The following is a 20,474-nucleotide window of genomic DNA, read 5'->3' on the forward strand; positions in this document are numbered from 1 at the left end:
TTACGAGTTAGCCTTTTGTGAGGTACCTTGTCCAAAATATTCTGAATGTCCAAATACAACACATCTAACAGTTCCCCTCTATCCCGTCTGATTGAGACGTCCTTGAAAAACTCTTAATGAATTAGACATGATTACCCTTTCATGAAGCCATGCTGACTCTGCTTAATTAGATTCCAGGTTTTCTAATTGAATTCAAATTCCATCAATCACTATGATGAGATTGAAACCAATGTCCCTAGAGCATTAGCGTGAACTTCTGGATAATTAGTTCAGTAACATTACCACAATACCACCATCTCCCAAGTTATTCCAATTTCCAGCTTCTCTTCAGGAATATGCATTGGAAAGAAGACAATGGTTGATTGCCAGGTTTACAGCAATGGCTGTCAGTGGTGTGGGGGCCAGAGCTCTCAAAAGAGATTGAGAAACTTCTCGTTGTGATATCTGCAATTACACAGGATTAAGTAGGCAAAAGTAAGGACTGCAGATGCTGGAGATCAGAGTCAAGAGTGTCACGCTGGAAAAGCACAACAGGTCAGGCAGCATCCGAAAAGCAGGAAAATCGATGCTTCGGGCAAAAGTCCTTCATCGGGAAAGGCTGTTGAAGGGCTTTTGCCCGAAACTTTGATTCTCCTGCTCCTCGAATGCTGCCTGACCTGCTGTGCTTTTCCAGCACCACACTCTCAATTATACAGGATTGTCAGGTCTGCCATTGCAGAAGTTAGATCAGAAGCTACAACTCAGCAAAATCTCCAAGAGGTGGATACCGAGAGCAAGAATGCGCAACACAAACCACTTACTTTTTTTAAATTTCAGAACTATAGTTTATTCTTAAGAAATAGCTTGATATATACACATGTCACTGAACTAATTTGGTTCTGTACAGTAGCATATGAAGAAACATACAAACATTGGAGCTTAACTCGATCCAAGAAACACACCAGATAAATTTCTTATTATTGTAGGATTATATTTACATATATTTGAGGCAGCAGGAGGATCTGAAAACTGAATGGTGACGCATTTAACTTCAGCCGAAACATCTTAGCTGATGGTCTTTCCCCACTCTGCCTTGTCTGCAGCTGCCCGAGGCTTTAGTGCGTCCCTCAGCACATAGTCCTGGATCTTGGAATGTGCCAGTTTGCAACACTTGGTCTGGGTCAACTCCTTGCTCTGGAAGACCAACAGGTTTCGGGCAGAACAAAGAGCATCTTTTACAGAGTTGTTTGTCTTGGTGTGCATCCCGAGGAATGTACCGTAGAGCACATAGAGATAAGGCTGCTCTGGATGAACCTTGACAAAAACCACTGCATTTTTCTCCAGACTTCCTTTGCAAAGGCACATTCCAGAAAATATATGACAGTCTCTACCCACTTGCACCCATGTAAGCCTTTTTCAATGACGAACTTCAGACAACACAACAGTCAATGCCAGTGGATTGAACTCAGGATCTTCAGATTATGAGACTGACGCGCTGCCTACTGCGCTAAGAAGGCCAGTCAATGCCAGTGGTAGAGATAGTGCTGGTTAAGGAGGAATCTTTCAGTCAAGTCTGAAAACATTTACTTCACCAGACCAACAAGCCCAATGGATATCCGATAGCACCCAGCCTATTTAACAACTCAAGGGAGTTAAGCTGCACTGTGGCAGCCAGATCAAAAGAAGGAGAAGCTGCCTGGTCTAAGCATCCAGCATGCAAAAAAACCTTTTCCAGTTAGAAGGTGATTTCTTGATCCAGAAATCCAAGATACTATAAGACGTCCTCAAAATAAGGAAATGGATCAGAGACAATGTCTACAATGGAGGATGCCTGCCTCTCAAGATATCCAAGTGATAAAAGATCCTCCAAAAGTGAAATGATCGACAGATCAGAATTCAAGCAAATGATGTACCATTCTTCCAAGGCCAGTGAACATGCATTTCAAACATCCAGACTGTCTGCAATGGTGAAATCAGAGGCTTGACGGAGCTGCGGTAATGATAAATGAAATATAATTGGATACAAAATTGTAAAATTCTAACTATAGAACAGAAAGCTTGGGGACAAGTGATGGATAAAGAAATGGCTCTGAAGGGGTTAATGTTCATGTTAGATTGGCTCCACCCATCCTTTAGTTGTCATGCACAGTTTGTGGGTGGAGACCAGGAATTTTGCTCCCGTTCTCAGGCAGGGCAGATGTATCTGTACCAGCTCCATGTCACTACATCCGACCAAATTATGCAATAAATCTTGTTATCTAACAATGGTTCCTTTTCTGAAGATACTCTATGATAGTGTATCTACTACCACTAACCGCTAGGTTGGCCTGAAGCAAAGGAAGGTTGATGACAGTGTACAGCCTCCAAAAGAACCACAACTGGTAAAGGCGGCTAAAGTACTAAGACCTACCCAGAGTGGTCATTGGGGAGAAAGCTACATTCCTCCTTTATCCTACCTACTTCCCAATAACTTCTCTCTACCTCCTCAACGTACACACAATGGAAATTGTATATATGACTAACTCACTCACTGCTCAACACGTTAACACTCCAATTGTCTGTGCCTTTGTTCAAAGTGATTTGTGGGCTTTTTTATGTCTCTGACCCTTCCCGCAGTAGTAGCATTTTTTTGTTAAGCCCACAGTCAAATATGGTCTCAATTAAAAATTGTTGACACTGGTTTTGCTTAACCAAATTCACAGTTTTTGTCAAAAGTAAATCCATAAACTGTTTGAGTTTGTGTCGTGTTTCTGGATGTCATTGACACATAAGGGCCTCTCAGCTCTCAGTGGCAGATGTTGTGTGGTGGCATTTTCCAAATGGTTGTTTTGATTGCCAAAACTCCAAGGTCAACGAATGATTTATGACTTATCTCTACCCCACCCCTTGCCTAGAACAGGGTTGTTCTCCCATGTCATAAATGACAAGCGATCTCTTACGTTTGTGTTCATCAATTTATGTGATGTTTCTCTTTTGTTATGTGAATGCTTACACCGGCATCTGTTATGCATTTCTTATTTGTAAGCATGTGTGTGTGTTTGCTCTCTCTGTAAATGTATGTGTTTTCTGTGAGAGGCTCTTTCTGGATTAAAAGATGTATTAAAGCTGATGTTTTTGATTTATGGCAGTGCCAACTGTAGTCCTCATACAAGATGCAGAAACGTCCGTGCACAATAATTTTTAATGCTTTGAAGAATGTTTTACATTTTAAATGTATCCACATAGCTTCTTTGTGCAGACATGCACTCAAACACGCTTTCTCAAATCTGATCTTTTTTCTTTAATTCCTGTGTTGCCAAAATACAAACTCAATTGGAATGAAGGAATTATTTGGAGGATGGAAAGAATAATGTGAGTGGCTGCCTATGAGAGGCTCTTCTATTTTATAAACGAGTCTCAATGGAATGATGTTGGCTTCAGTTATTGGACCAGTGAATAAGGAACTTCATTTTTTATTGTTGGTTCAGCGAACAGGTCATAGAAAGTGATGATCAGAAATCTTCATTTTCTTCCAAATATATGTTTATGATTATTTTAGTTTATTGAATTAGACAACACTGAAGCAAGCCATTCAGCCTATTGTGACTGTGACAATCCCTGTAGGAGTTCCCAATTAGTTTCACACACCTGCTCTTTCTGCATTTCCTTAAGTGGACGTCCAGTTCCCTTTTGCATGTTGCTATTAAACCTTCATCCACAATCCTCTTAGATATTTCATGTTATAGAAACCACTGAAAACATTGCTTCTTTTTAAGAGAGGCAGTGGCATAATGGTAACATCACTAGACTAGTCAAAATGGATCCCAGACTGGTGTACTGTCAAGTTGTGGGAGGTTCATGGGTTCAAATCCTACTAGCAGATTGTAAAATTTGAATTCAATAACAATTTTGAATTTAAAAACTACCTATAAATTATGAGAGGGGAATGAGACCTGGGTGTTCCTGTACACCAGACTCCAAAGGTGTGCAGCAGGTGGTAAAGAAGGCCTTCATTGTGAGAGGATTCATGTACAGGCACAGGGATGTCTTGCTGCAATTGTACAGGCCATTGGTGAGGCCACACCTGGAATACTGTCTGCAGTTTTGGTCTCATTATCTGGGGAAGGATATTCTTGCCATAGAGGAAGTGCAGCAAAAGTTTCCCAGACTGATTCCTGGGCTGGCAGCACTTCTGTATGAGAAGTTGTTGAATTGATTTGGACTATATTAGCTGGAGTTCAGAAGAATGTGGGGAGAATCTCATAGAAACCTATCAAATTCTAACAAGACAGGGGGAATCCAACCAGGGCATCACAGTCTAAGGCTATGGGATAAATAATTTAACACTGAGAGTGGACAGTTGCTCTTGCGGGAAGCAGTCAAGATGAAAATATTGAATGATTTCATGAAGGAGTTGGATATAACACTCGGGGCTAAAGGGATCAAAGGGAATGGGGAAGAGTGAAAACAATTTATTTGGGGAATGTGTTCATGATGAATGGTAGTGCCGGTTTGAGGAGTCAAACGGCCTGGTGTTTCTCCTATTTTCAATGTTTCTATAAGCACTATTCCAAATCAAACAATCCAGTTGTTCTGGTCTCTCCAGATAATTGGAATCCCCTCACCCTTGCACCCATTCTAATAAATTTCTGATGCATTTTTGGCACCTTTCCATTGTAGTGCAGTGCCCTAACTGGAAGTAGTTCTTTTGGTGAGGTCTAGGTTTAGATCAATTTGGAGTTTTGGGTTTTGAGGAAATCAATGGATATGAGGATAGTGTGGGAGAGGGTGATCTCATTTTCTTTCACCATCCATTGAATGGCAGAACAAGTTCAAGGCGTTGAATGGTCTATTCCTGTACCTATTCCTTATGTTCCCGTGTTCATAACCAGAGACAGACAAAACTTTAGCATAGCTGTGTTGCTTTTGTACCTTAAGGTTTGGATTGTCTTCCTCATGGGATTCAGGAAAATTCCTTGAATGGGTTCAGACCATTTCAGGAGAAAATGCCAGTGATATGTTGATTCTCAGTGTGTGAGGTATCGTACGACATGGCAGCTCAGCTGGAGAGGAGCTTGGAGGCGGTCACAGCAGTGGCTAGATGTACAATCAGGCTGTTTAAAAGGCTCATCTCAATTGCTGTGGGACTTTACCTCTGTTAGAATTAAAACAGAGGGCTTCAGTTCCCCCCCTCCCACCCCGCCCCACACACTCATCATGCCCCCTCCATGCCAGACTATGGCATTTCCGTGCCCACTCATCCAATGCATACTTTGTTAGAAGCAGGGAGCTCTATAGTGAGAGCTAAATGTGTTTAAAAAGCTTGAACAAATAGTCATTCATTGAAAATTTTCCATTTTATTCAAGAAACCTCTTTTCACTATATGCTAATAAAAGTGTTATTCATCCAGAACCTTTAACGTTTCAATAGCTGAACCTGAAACCTTGACGTAAATGGATGTTGTTATATTGATAATCAAGACCAAATAGTCAGAGTTGTCATTCAAGCTGAGGCTCAGGTGTTTCAAGAGAATAATGGATATCTGGACTCCCTGCCCAGAAAAATAATTAGAGTAAACAATTTGGCACAAGGGGCTCTCTGGTTGGGTGAAGGAGCATAACCAAGCATGAGAAAGCTCTTTCACATTACTGTTTCTGAGGGTCCTTCATGCAGACAATGTTTGACATCACCTCTGAGATGCCGTGAACACATCTCCGAAAATCTTGCCCAAATCACATACATTATGGAAGACTCAATAAATTGACAGCAAGGGAAAGCATAATTCCAGCAAAAGCAACGATCTGAACTTGAATAGATTTACAGTCCTTTTTGACTCCTCCAGTTCATGTTGGCACTTGCAAAGCACTTCACATCAGCAAGAATAGTCAGACAATGAATGGTGGAGGCAAATGAATTAAGGATGATCAGCTAAATCAAGATTAGAGAGCATGATTTTGAAGAGGTTTTTGAAGGTTGAGAGAGGGAGTTATAACCATGTGCAGTATTTATGGAGAGCATTTCAAAATGACATTGAAATGGGTAAAGACTGTGTTGCCTAAAGTGGAGCCTTGGGACTCCAAATTTAGTTTGAAACAATATTTGTGTTAATTTGCACATATTGCAGATAATAACAAAGTTTAGTGTTCTAAATGAGAAATTATTCACCAACAGGACAGTAACAATAAGAACAGCATTTCCTCAACCTCCAGGTACTCGATTAAATCCAGACAAGTCTGTGTTGAGTGTAGTTGCAAACTGAACTGCATTGTCTTTGCTTTGTGACCCAAATTGCCATGACTTGAGGCATGATAGTGGACCATTGAACCCTGTCCAGACAAAAGTAAGCGTCCTTCTTTGTTAAATAAGAGTTCACTATGAAGGTCCTGCCCACACATAGACCCAGAAAGAACACAATTATTCAAGCTTGACATCTATTGCCAAAATATTATCCATTGAGTCAAAATATCAAGTGCACATAAACAGGCTAAAATTTCTCATTATTGTATTTATTGATCAGATTAAATGTGAGTTAACAATGAAACTGACTCAATTGATTTAAATAGAGTGATTGATTCTTATTGCAGAATCGTCAGGATTTGATACCAAATCTTTCACACAGCAAATTAGGGGAAGCAGGCACCGAAATCATCGCTGCTATCATTTGTAGTATTTTTCTATTTTAAAACTTATGCAAAACACACATGAAAGTAAGTTCCAAATAAGTCCTCATCAAGCAAAACAAATACAGCCTCAACCATGATTGGTTTAGTGACCAAAGAAGTTAACTGAATCATATGGTCTTTGTCCAAAAAAAAGTAAACCAAAAGTACCGGAAATATCAACTTGAACATTAATGTTGACCAAACAATCTGAAATATATTCATGTCTGCTGTAATATATATGTTTTAAACTTAAACTGTATATATTTTTGGACCATACAAAGCAATGGGCTTTAATTTCAAACTGTTGTTTTCTGGAAAGGTTTTACAATCACTGTTGCAGAGCACAATCTGTGTGGGCAATGCCAGTCTCTCCTGGAAAGACACATTTGTCTTCATCACAAAGTATAATAAATATCTGAAAAGTCTAGTTGACAATCAGGGATGTAGGTGATGCAGGCAAACAAAATCATCTCCATGGTTACCCTGAGAAGGTAGATGAACCACTGATTAACATGTTCAGTTATGCCAGTTTGGAGGGCATTACAAGTCAACCACAGAGTATGGGATGGTAGAGATCATGCTGCTTGTGGGTGGCAGATTCCTTTATCTGAAAGATATGAGTGAAGAAGTTGAGTCTCCTCAACAATTTTCACAATTCTTTTCCTGCTGCTCACCCACAAATCAGCAGATTTATTGAATTTATTTCTATTTTATCACTTGATGTTTTGGGATTTGCTAGTCTGGTACCCTTACCACTACATAGCCATAACCATTTAAAAGATGGCCAAACATATTGAGAATTATTTGAAATCAATGTCTACTACTAAAGCATAAGAAATTCACAAATTGAAATTATTATAATTGTTTTGTAAGGAGCATGATACAGAGGGAATAGAAGTCTTGTAGTGCAGTGATATGCGTCACTAATTCAGAAACTCTGGGTTCGAGTCTCAACTCCAGGATACGATGGTCACGGAAGGTGTCTTCATAATATGGCCAAACAGGTTGAGGATTGACTTGCAAATCCTACCAAACATGCCAATTGGAAGGAGGAAGAGCCATGTGAACTGAATAAACTATTCATTGCTGTAGACAAGAATGTGAATGTTGCCATGGCAGTGTGAATTCTTTAGGGATCTGGATGACCGGTGTAGATCAGATGGATGATCTGGTTAGCATGGATTTGGGACCTACATCCTTGCCCTAACCTGTGATGGTGATTGAGGTGCTGTGAGTTTTACCTGTTTTTGGGCAAAGAACTGAAGAAGATAGAAAGGATATTCTTCAATATATAATATCCCCTGCCTAAAACCAAATTATTTTCCAGTTTAATTCATACTCACTTGCTCCAAAGACGTGCCCAACTATTTGATAAAAATAGGAGTCTTAACTTGAACGGTTATGGTTGTGAGTCAGCCAATATCTCACTCCATTCTTTACCTGAATGGACATTCTCTGTCTGTGCAGAGACTGTCAGCAGGTTGTTCAGTCTTGGAAGGCATCACGGGTAAGCTTGATCCTTTCCTCACCTGTCATTTACATACACACAAGGATAGCAATAAGAAGAAGGGAACCCCATCATTTATTACCTTTTGTACGCAGTTTATCACATTTATTATGCAGTGCTGAGGCCAATTGTAGCTTCTTAACTGCTTCCTAGCTAAGGCCAGAAAGCTTAGTAGGGACTGATTGAGCAGAAAGATGGACAATAATGGACAACACCCTCTGATTCACCCAGCTTGTCCTGTGCAATTGATATCTTGTGTCAATCCAATAACCCCAGCTGAAACTTTGTGATCTCCTGGCAGAGGCAAAAAACATCAAATAAGCCAGCGTACTCTGCAAAGTGAAGGGGAAATGTCCAAACGTAAGTATAAATGCAGTGCATTTAGGGACACAATGGAGTATAACTACACACCAGCATTGTCCTGTTCCGAGATTCTGGGATGCAGATTTTGTTGTCCCCTCATTTTGACTTTCCAACCACATTATTTTTCTGAAGAAAATACTTCCAACAGGGCTTAGAAACTAATAATCTTCAGCAAATTGTCGTACCATGTAAGAACAGACAACGTAAAGTGAATAATTAAGCTATGCAGTGGTTAGTTTGGGAATTCTCTGGCCTCTACATTTAACATAATATACCTTTACGTCTGCCAGACTTTCCATGGCCATGCCTATTGCCTTCCATCTATTGGTTTAAAGGGTTCATTACTCGCCCCATGAACAGCAGTGATTGGGTGTGATGCTCAAGGATAAGGAATAGGAATGGGCGATTGGCCATAAATTTGGCCTGTGAAGAGAGAGGCATGAAACCAGAAAGAGAGACAGCAGCAACTTCACTTCCTTCCTCATCCACCTTCAGTGCAACATGTTGCTTCAGCTGTGGGACAGAAGGAAATAAAAGGATGTGAGTATTGGTAAAATCAGTAAATATTCGACATTCATTCACATAATTCACTGAGTAGCTCTGTTGGTGCACGCCACAATCTAGCGAGGAACTGAGTTATATCTGTCAGGAGCTTGTTTCTAAATTAGTTCTTCTGAATTATCTAATCTCAGTTTGGATAGCAACAGGACTCAGAGCCTAAGGTGAAATAAAATTAACAAGATTCATCTTCGTCGTCATGGAATTATACATCACAGAAGGAGATTTCAACCCAGTCCACATGTGCTGGTTTTCTTGAAAGAATGACCAATTAGTCCTACTACCATAACAAAAACCGAAATAACTGCAGATTCTGGAACTCAGGAACAAAAACAGAAATTGCTGGAAAAGCTCAGCAGGTCTGGCAGCATCCATGGAGAGAAATCAGATTTAATATTTTCAGAGTTAACATTTCAATTCTGAGGAAGGGTCACTGGGTCCAAAAGGTTAACTCTGATTGCTTTCCATAGATGCTGCAAGACCTGCTGAGCTTTTCCAGCAATTTCTGTTTCAGTCCTACTACCTTGCTCTTTCCAGATCTGGTCATGAAGACTCGCCATCTTTTTTAATAGAGATTTAGTTCCTTTGTGCAAATTGCTGTTGAATCTGCTCCCACCAGCACCATTTCAACAATGTGTCCTGAATGTGTGTAAAACACAAAATCTCCTTATTACTCCCACCGTTTTGGTGATTATGTGAAATCCGTGCCCTCTGGTTACTGATCCTCCTGCCAGTATCTTGTTAGTTGGTGAGCTGCCAGCATTTGAGAAGCAGATAAGGATAGAATCAGACTTGGTTGTAAGTCACCAATAACAACCCCCACCTTCTTTCAGCTATGTAAAGTCCCAACACATCATCTAAGTCCATAAATGAAGGCTGATTTCTTGGGCACGGTAGTGTGTAGTAGTCTGATCTCAGCACAGATCAGAACTTTGTCTTGCAGGCAAAGTTGGGGTGCACATCAACGTGGTGCATCTTATTGGACCATGGAAATAGGAGCATGACTGGGCCATTTGATCGCTTGAACTTGCTGCACCATTAACTAGATCACAGTTGGTTTTCTACTATTACGCATCCTGGGACAACATGAGTTGTGGCTATCTGTAGTTTTTCTAGCTCTATTTATTTATTCAGAGTGTGGGAATCCCTGGCAAGGCCAACATTTATTGCCTATCCTGAGTACCCTTGAAAAGAAGGCAATGAACCTTCTTAAACAAGTGCAATTTGTCATGTCTATTTTAATCCAACTAATTAGCTTGCAGAGGGCAATTAGGAATGAGCATTTTATTTTGGTCTGGAGTCATATATAAGCAAGATCAACACCAAAGGGCACCAGATGGATTTTTAACATTAACGATTAGTTTTACAGTCACCATTTTTGATACTAACTTTTTATTTCTGATTTGATAAATTTCTCTTGTTGCCCTGATAGGGTTTGAACTCAATGTCTTAACAACTTAGTTACGGTAACCTATATCGGAGTTGGCCAATCACTATCCTACTTCATCTTCTTCAGCTATGAGGAGAGATTGAAGAAGTTGAGAGCATTCTCCTTGGAGAGAAGAAGGCTGAGATACGATCTGATAGAGGTTTTCAAAATAATGAGTGGGCTTAACAGAATAGATAGGGGGAAGAAATTATTTCTGCTTGTAAAAGAAACAAGAACAAAAGGATATAGATTTAAATTGACGTGCAAACGAAAATGTGAGGAAATAAAACGTTTTCACACAGTTAGGGTCTGGAATGCATTTCCTCTGGAATTGTGATGGAGGCAGGTTCAGTTGAGACATTCAGATCGGTAATGGTATGTAGGGATATGGTGAAAAGGGATTGGCTGTCGGTAAAAAAGCTGGACGAGATAATTGAGCCATCAGATGGGTCAATAATAATTCGTCACAATTCTGTGATTCTGTGGGACTTGGTAGAATTAATGTGGAATGTTTGTCTTCTTGGAGTGTGTAGTGAAAACACAACTGAATTACTCACCGAGTTAACATACAAATTTCTGTGTTCACAAATACCAGACAGATCTGCTTTGTTGTGGAAGAGATCAGTCACGCCCAGACCTTCAAACATTTCAATTAAATCATAGTTGCCATGTAGAGTGAACTTTGGAATATAGACCTCCCTTGTCCTGTGAAAGAACAGACATAAATCACTAAGACATCCAACACTCAACTAGAATCTATGTGTTCAATTAAAATATTTAAAGGGAAAGGTATGCCATAAAGTTTTAATTTGTATCTGGACCTTTGATCAGCATCACATTATCTCATACGTTTTCAGTTTCTCTGTTGTTCTCTGTTCATCATTGTCAATCGTTCCTTCCATCTTCCTCAGTGCAAACACACTGACTCCTTACCAAAAGAGAAAATGCTGGAAAATCGTGGGCGGCACGGTGGCACAGTGGTTAGCACTGCTGCCTCACAGCGCCTGAGACCCGGGTTCAATTCCCGCCTCAGGCGACTGACTGTGTGGAGTTTGCACGTTCTCCCCGTGTCTGCGTGGGTTTCCTCCGGGTGCTCCGGTTTCCTCCCACAGTCCAAAAGATGTGCAGGGTCAGGTGAATTGGCCATGCTAAATTGCCCGTAGTGTTAGGTAAGGTAAATGTAGGGGTATGGGTGGGTTTCGCTTCGGTGGGTCGGTGTGGACTTGTTGGGCCGAAGGGCCTGTTTCTACACTGTAATGTAATCTAATCTAAAAATCTAATCTCAGCAGGTCTGACAAAGGGTCAGTTAGACTCAAAACGTCAGCTCTTTTCTCTCCTGACAGATGCTGCCAGACCTGCTGAGATTTGGTTTCAGATTCCAGCATCCGCAGTAATTTGCTTTTATGCACTGACTCCTTACTCAGAATAAAATTGTATCAGCATCAGGCCCTTTCTGAACCATTGCTGAGAGCAGCATTGATGGCAGATGGCAATGAAAGAGGGAATCTCATATATAAACCATGTGCAAACTGGTTCCTATCAGACATGTACACCTTCAAAGGAGGGTTACTGAGGAGCAATTAAAAGCTGGAACCCGGACTGTTATTTCTCTGATTTCACAATCCAGGGACCAAGATCAATTGTGGCAGTTACACTGCCTGACATCAGCGCAAAGTAAAAATCGAAACATCCTGAACAAGTTCTTTTCCAGGGCTTCAAACCTGTGAAATTCTTTATGTCCCTTCAGAATGACTTCCGGTATAATCTATGAAGTATTAATTCGCTCTAGTATGACATCCCCCTAACTTCCTGATTTACTTCACCTCCTTTTCAAACTTACACGTATCCAGTATTATGGAGCCTACAGCATTAGCAAGGTTTTCTATATTTTTACAGATCAATATATCTGTGACAGAGGTATTGATAGAGATCGAAAAGAAGGTTTATTAAATGGTGTCTCAGCCAAGAATGAGTGGTTTGACTAGATTCCCTACAGTGTGGAAACAGGCCCTTCGGCCCAACAAATCCACACCGACCCTCTAAAGAGCAACCCATCCCTCGACATTTACCCCTTCACCTGACACTACGGGCAATTTAGCATGGCCAATTCACATCGTTGGACTGTGGGAGGAAACCGGAGCACCCGGAGGAAACCCACACAGACATGGGGAGAATATGCAAACTCCACACAGATAGTTGCCCAAGGCGGGAATTGAAACCAGGTCTCTGGCGCTGTGAGGCAGCAGTGCTAACCACTGTGCCATCGTGCCACCCACTGGTGTCTCAGCCAAGAATGAGTGGTTATACAGGAACATCTAACAAAAAGTCATGGGTCAGATATATATTGTGTTAATCTTTCACAATGTCTATATGTTGATATGAGATAAAACCATAAGAAATAGGAACAGGATTAATCCATTCGGCCCTCGAGCTTGCTTTGCAATTCAATAGAATCATGACTGATCTGATATTCCTCACCCACTTTACTGCCCTTTCCATATATCTCTCTCAGTCTTAAATATGCATGACTTTGGTCTCTGTAGTAAGGAGTTCTAAAGACCCACAACCCTCTGAGAAAAGAAATTCCCCCTGTTCTCAGCCTTAAATTTGTACATGGGTGAAGATAGATTGTACATTGTCCACTTTTATGTGCTGATTTGTTTCACATTTTCAACGTCTACCACTGACTAGCACCAGTATGTTACAGGAAGCCAAACATATAAGTGCCTCCCTGTCAGCCTGTCCATTGGCAAGCCACTTTGGAGATATGGTGGTTCAGTGGTAATGTCACTGGACTAGTAATCTAGAGAGCAAGGTTAATTGTCTGGGAGCATGGGTTCAGATCCCACCACGGTAACTGTTGGCATTTCAATTCAATTATAGAGTCATTGAGGTGTACAGCACAGAAACAGACCCTTCAGTCCAACTTGTCCATGTCCAACCCAATCTAGTCCCAACTGCCAGTACCCGGCCCATATCCTTCCAATTCATATACCCAGCCATATGCCTTTTAAATGCTGCAATCGTACTCGCCTCCACCACTTCCTCTGGCAGCTTGTTCCATACACGTACCACCCTCTGCATGAAAAAGATGCCCCTTAGGTCTCTTTTATATCTTTGTCCTCTCACCCTAAACCTATGCCCTCTAGTTCTGGACTCCCCCACTCCAGGAAAAGACTTATTTATCCTATCCATGCCCCTCATGATTTTATAAATCTCTATAAGGTCACCCCTCAGCCTCTGACACTCTAGGGAAAACAGCTTTAGCCTATTCAACCTTTCCCTATAACTCAAATCCTCCAACCCTGCCAACATCCTTGTAAATCTTTTTTGAACCCTTTCAAGTTTCACAACATCTTTCCGATACGAATTTGTTTAAAAATTTCTGAAATAAATCTAGTGTCTGTGATGGTAACCATAAAACTACCATCAATTGTTAATGGAAACTTATCTGGTCACTAATGTTCTTCAGGAAAGGAAATCTGCCATCTCTTACTCAATCTGAATGGACATGACTCCAGACCCACAGCGATGTGGTTGACTCTTAACTGTCCTCTGAAATCGCCTAGAGAGCCAATCATGGGGAGAAAATGGCTTACTGGCATTATCACTACACTATTAATGCAGAAACTCAGCTAGTGTTCTGGGGATTGAATCCTGCCACAGCAGATGATGGAAGTTGAGTCCAATTTTAAAAGAAAAGTCTAGAATTCAAGAATCTACTGATGACCAAGAAACCATTGTTGATTATCAGGTAAAACCCAGCTGGTTTACTAATGCGCTTTAGGGAAGGAAACTACCATCTTTACCCTGGTCGAACCTACATGTGACCCCAGGCCCACAGCGATGTGATTGACTCTTAACTGCCCCCTGCATAATTAGGGATGGGCAATAAGTGCTAGACTAGCCAGTGATGCACACATTCCATAAACGAATTATTTAAAAAGCAGTTCATGAGCATTCAAACATTGGTCTCACCCATGCCTCCTCATAGTGACATATAAAAATGCATCTCCTGTACCATCGCCTCTTCCCCTTAGGCCAAAGCTTCAGGGAAAGCTAGAGGAGGTTTGTCCACCAGGCATTCAGTGCAGGCTCATGGACATGTGGACACAGCCTAGTGCTGAGCGAAATGTCTTCTGGATGTGGGTTAATTTAGTGGATACCTTGGGAAAATAGAAAGTTGAAGAAACAAACTCCACAAAAATAGCTAAAGTGGAGTTTTAAAGTTGAAGGAATGTATGAAAATGTCACATTTTCAGCAATTCTTGCAATCAAGCTGGTGCCAAACTTAATGCTTCACCTTTGAACTCAACTGAGGAGGTCAAGATGGACATTTTGGGCAACACAGGGTCTTCATCATTTTTGCCCAGGCTTGTGTCCCAGGGAGGACACTCTAGTTTCATCACAGAGCATGAACACAACACAGGAGACAAGCTTAGCGCACAGTTAACCATCACAATGTAAACCATCTCTTACAAAAAAAGATGTCACTATTAATATCGTATGTTTGAAGACAGAGGTATTAGTAGCAGGTACAATACCTCATTATTTGCTTTGCAATAATGTAATTATTTAAAGCAGCTTTTTAAAAATGTGAGTTATTAATGTTTGTGTGGAACTGGTAAGACTGAAATTTATTGCCCCTTCCTTGGTGCCCTGGGAATGTGATGGTGGCCTTTCTCCCTGAATTGCTGCAGTCCATTTGGCATTGGTTGTTGGAGATTTTCAGCTTGTTGACCAGGCAATGCTAAGGTGGCTGTCTCTTCCTACCATCATTATCAATGTGACTTTTACATCGTAGCCACTCTCATCTTCCTTGGTTTGTACATCTCTGGAGCAGTCTTGGTGAGTTATGTAGTGCACTCTGTTGATGTCACAGCCCCAGTATTCCAGTGAATACAGCAACATGTGGCACCTGTCAAGTGAAGTGTTCTGTAAGTTTTCAGACTTTAAAAAAAAACTTGAATATGTCAGCCAAACCAGAACTATTGCCTAATGTCTCAACCTTTTGATGTCAGATGTATGTCTGAATCCATGAGTTCTGTTCGCCAATGTGCATTGCAAGTCAAACATATGAAGTAAGTATAAACTTGATATACTGCAGGGTAAATTAAAAGCCATGATGTTCAAAAATACTATTTTCAGACTTCTAATGCTTCTTTTCTTTTGTATTTCCATTTTCAGTATCAAATTTTAATGAGCTGGTGCCTGCATTTCACTTTCTTGACAGAGACTAGTGCGGGAGTAATCCAGTCTTTGATCTTATGTGAGTCGATTTCGTGAACCAGGCAGCAGAACTCAGCTATAAATAAAGTCAAAAGAAAAGCTTGCATTTTTAAAAAACGTCTCAAAGTATTTCACGTCATGAGTTACTTTGACGACTTGTCACCAATATATAGGCAAACTCATCACTGGACAAATCTGTCAGCCTCTGGTGACTCCTTATTGAGAAGAAATTGTGCCATATTTAACAATTGCATATGCTGTTAGTTGGTTACAGAGATAAAATATCAAGCATTTAAGATAGCTGCCCCAGTATTAGAATATGAAAATTCATGTTCACTGTCTTATTTGTACACTATGAGCACACTGTATGTTCAGTCTGCAGTCACCAAGAAACCAATTTGTCTATGATTGTGAATGGCAATCAAAGGTTCAAGAATGTGGAGGGCTACTTTTTTGTTGGGGACCAAGAGAATCATTCAAATGTTTTTATTTGTTCATGGACAGTGAGTGTCACTAGCTAGGCCAACAGTTACTGACCATCCCTTATTGTCAGAAAGCAATTAAAAGTCTAGAATCTAGAGTCACACATCAGCCAGACCAGGTAAGGACAGCAATTTCCTTCCTTGAAGGACATTAGTGAACTAAAAGGGAATTTTATAACAATCAACATTTATACAGTCACCATCATGCTATCTTTCAATTTTAGATTTTTATAATTGAATTCAAGTTTCAATTTCTACCATGGTAGGACTTGAACCCATGTCCCTCGCACATAAGCCTGGGTTGCTGGGTTATCACAATGTCACCACTTGCACTCTGTTTTTGCCCAATAGGCTCTGCCCTTGTTAGTGGGTGCAGAGCAGGTTCATTTGGATGATTTCAGGGTTTTGGGACTTCCATTACGTTGTGAGACTAGAGAACTCTCAATTGATCTCCTTAGCAGAGAAGGTTGAGGGGAGATTCTGGCAATGTGTTCAAAATCATGAAGATTTTTAAAATCTAATTGTTAAGGATAAACTGCTTACTGTGGCAGAAGAGCCAGTAATGCTGAGGAAAAGTTGAAAAAATAATTTTCAGAAGGACCAGAGGCAAGCAAGGAGAGCTTTTCAGAAGTAGTAACTTGTGAGAGTATGCTGCCTGAAAGGGGCTTGGAGGCTGATTCCATAATTAATTTCTGAGGGAATTGGAAATACTCGAAGAGGGAACATTTGCAAGGCCATGGGTAAAGGGTAGGGGATGGAACGGTGGTCTCACAGGAATGGAGGATAAAACTCCTTCTGTAGAGACATGGGTTCAAATCCCATTCATGACAGCTGGTAGAATTGAATTTCAATGAACCGGAAGCTAATCTCAATAATGGGGACAACGAGGCCACCACCGACTGTTGGAAAAATCCATCTGGTTCCTTTAAGGAAGCAAACATGTTATTCTTATTCAGTGTGGCCTACATGTGATTCTAGCCACAGAGCTTTCTAGTAGACCCTGAGCTACTCTTGACAGCAATAAGGGTTGGTAACAAAGGCTCACTTTCCCAGGGGTCCTCACATACATTAGAAAATTAAAATAGGAACTAACTGGATTAGTTTCTATGATACATCGTAACCACCATTTCCTTTCCCTTGTTGTGTCCTTTCTTTGATTCTATCACATAATTTAGAGCATTAGAAATTCACTGTACAATCGTCAGAGATTTGTTATAATGGAGCAGTCGCAGCTGTTTTTAATTCATTGTGATCTACATAACCCTTGCCACAGCTAGCAGCTCGGATACTACAGCTAATAGGGTCAGTCTTTAATCTCTTTTTAATGATAGCCATGTGAAATCAGAGGCCCCTTGTGCAAAATGTTGGTATTAAGCTTTTTTCATAAGGCACTTAAGACAGACCAGAATATTAAGAGCGCAAGTAGTGTCTTCAGGCCACCACTTTATTGAAATAATTCTTTGTCTTGTACTTTGGGAAACAAGACACTAAAGTGGAGGTGTAATATTGGCAGACCATTTAGATTAACCAGTTTCCTGCTGCGATGTACATATGCTAATGGCTTTAGCAATCCCCTCATGTTCCTGATAAGTTAATGCACATAAGCTTTCAGGCTTATTATCTGTGCTCCACTAGCCGATCAGTTAAGGACATTGACACCATTTTATCTTGGGGAGAGAGGATGCTGGAGGGTCAACAGTAAGGGCAGAGGGGTGGATTTTAGAAGCCACTTCCTTGCCTGCCATTTGTACCTCTGATTGCCCCAATATTGAGGCAAATAAAGACCCCTTTCCTCAGCCCGGCAGATAGTTATCCCCTGGCTTCCCATTTCAGCACCCCAGCCATCTTTCTCATCTGCAAAGCGGGCAGCTAATTGGAGAATGGGCAAGTTGAGGTCCTTAAATAGCTGTTAATTGAGCACTGGCCAGCCTTAACTGGTGCAGGTTTGAGTAAATTGGCTCCAGTGGTTAGCGCTGCTGCTTTACACCACCAGCATCCCAGGTTTGATTCCAGCCTCGGGCAACTGTCTGTGTGGCGTTTGCATATTCTCCCCGTGTCTGCGTGGGTTTCCTCCGGGTGCTCCAGTTTCCTCCCACAGTCCAAAGATGTGCAGGTAAGGTGAATTGGCCATGCTAAATTGCCCATAGAGTTAGGTGCATTAGTCAAGAGGGAAATGGGTCTGGGTGTGTTACTCTTCGGAGGGTCAGTGTGGACTTGTTGGGCCAAAGGGCCTGTTTCCACACTGTAGGGAATCTAATCTAATCTAAATCCTAAATGTAAGGAGCAAGTATTTCTCCAGACGCAGCTCACCCCATTATCTCTCCTCGCCACCACCAGGGTGGGTGGGGGGGGGGGGCTCACCCATGGATTCTGACCAAGAGCTAAATAACATAAACACATTAAAGTTGTTTTCATCACAACAATCACTCAAACGATCATAAAAAAGAAGCCCTTCTTATTTGCTGCGTTGGAAATTTCCTTAATCTCTGTAGGGAGGGGAAGATAAAACGGAATGAGAGGTTTTTATAATGGAATGCTGACACACTCAGTCAAGTGAAGAACAAGAAGAGAAAGTTAAATAAAGTGTCCCAGCGATGAGAGATAAGTGAAGCATGTTTGCTTCATTTTGCAAAATAAGCCAAGCTGTTTCGATTGAAGTAAGTGAATTTGCTCAGAACTTTGCGTTCATATGAAGTGCAATAAAGCAGTTTAATGACTCGTTTCACACCATCTCTTACCAAGTGATTCACCTTTATGAAAGATTGGAAAAATTCACACACAATACATATGTATCCAGTCCAGATCACAAGGGGACGCTAATATTATATCTCTGTCTTACATTATTGATCACACAAGTACATAGAGCACAGGGTGAGTGAACTTTTACAAACATTAGCTGTCTGTGTCAGTTTTCATGATTTGGCAGTGACTATTGATTCAAAGAAGGTACCTAGCTAGACGCAAATCTGTAACTTAACATGGTCTCCCTGCCACAGGGAAAGGGTGGAGAAAAGATTTACAAAGATATTGCCAGGATTGGAGGGATTGAGCTATAGGGAGAGGCTGAATATGCTGGGGCTGTTTTTCCTGAATCTTTGGAGGCTGAAACCTAAACCTTAGAGAAGTTTATAAAATCATTAGGGCATGAATAGGAGAAATAAACAAGGTCTTTTTCCCATGTGACGGGCATAGGTTTAGGGTGAGAGGGGAAATATATAAAAGGGACCTCAGGTGCAACTTTTTTCACAAAGAGGATGGTGCATGTATGGAATGAGCTGTCAGAGGAGGTGGTGGAGGCTGGTACAATTACAACATTTAAAAGACATCTGGCTGGATATCTGAATAGGAAGAGGGGCTAGAGAGATATGAGCCAAGTGCTACTAGATTAGCTTAGGATATCTTGTTGGCATGGGTGAGTTGGACTGAAGGGTCAGTTTCTGTGCTGGACAGCTCTATGATTGTATATAAGGCATGCAAAAGCAAAATACTGCTGGAGACCGGAAATAAAATTAGAAAGTGTCCAATTGGACTCTGTTGTTCTGCTGAATTCCTCTAGCAGTTTCTGTACTGAAGTGAAGAATTCAGCGTGCATTCCACGGTGTTGCACCTGGTTAATATGTGAATCATTGCAATAAATGATCATTTTCCAGATAATTGTTGAAAATAGTGGAATCCTGGGCTGCGTATGAGGTTCGGGTTTGGATTCATAGCTACAGGACCAGTAATGCTGAAACTCCATCTCAGTTGTGTGATCAAGGCAAAGTGGACAACTTTCCACCAGAAAATATACAAAGTCCGATGCTCCATTTCCCTAGCGCCACCCCCCTCCCCCCCGCCCCCCAGCACCTGCTTTGTGCCTGGACTGGCTTGGACTGCAGGAACCCCAGGGGAACAATTATTCTCTCTGCTGAATGCACTTAAAAAGGAGAATTTACTTTTTGATCATCTGCGCATCTAATGAAAATGGAAACCCATTAACGTGATGAAGCATCTGCAAACAAAGCTGCTGAGGCATCAGCACATGTAAAATGACTGCTTGTCTGATTTTGGTGCACATTTTCTCACAATTAAGACACACATCACTGACCTTAATCCAAAGAGTTTGGATAACAAAAATCCCAAGTGTTTCTAAAGATGCTGTTTGAATATTTCAAGATAAAGAGAAAGTAGTTGAGGCAGGTACAATCACAACATTTAAAAGACATTTGGACAGGTACATGAATAGAAAAGAATTTAGAAGGATATGGGCCAAATGCATACAATGGGACTAGTTTAGTTTGGGAAA

General features: G+C 41.0%; 1 protein-coding gene across 2 annotated transcripts in view; it reads right to left on the minus strand.

Moving 5' to 3' along the window:
- Nucleotides 1-5,296: 5,296 nt before the first annotated feature.
- The window catches only part of LOC122563923 (heparin cofactor 2-like), a 39,912-nt gene continuing 24,734 nt past the window's right edge, over nt 5,297-20,474 (minus strand). Inside the window, exons 3-5 of one of the 2 annotated variants that reach the window (XM_043718173.1) lie at nt 11,036-11,183; nt 8,767-9,004; nt 5,297-8,150 (exon numbers count right to left, since the gene is read on the minus strand). In XM_043718173.1, the coding sequence (XP_043574108.1) occupies nt 8,813-9,004; nt 11,036-11,183 (340 nt within the window). In that variant the 3' untranslated portion in view covers nt 5,297-8,150; nt 8,767-8,812. Of the gene's footprint in view, nt 9,005-11,035; nt 11,184-20,474 lie in introns of both variants that reach the window. The other variant, XM_043718172.1, reaches the window with a different exon arrangement.

This window comes from Chiloscyllium plagiosum, chromosome 28, assembly GCF_004010195.1.
Source record: "Chiloscyllium plagiosum isolate BGI_BamShark_2017 chromosome 28, ASM401019v2, whole genome shotgun sequence".
NCBI classification, from domain to species: Eukaryota; Metazoa; Chordata; class Chondrichthyes; order Orectolobiformes; family Hemiscylliidae; genus Chiloscyllium; species Chiloscyllium plagiosum.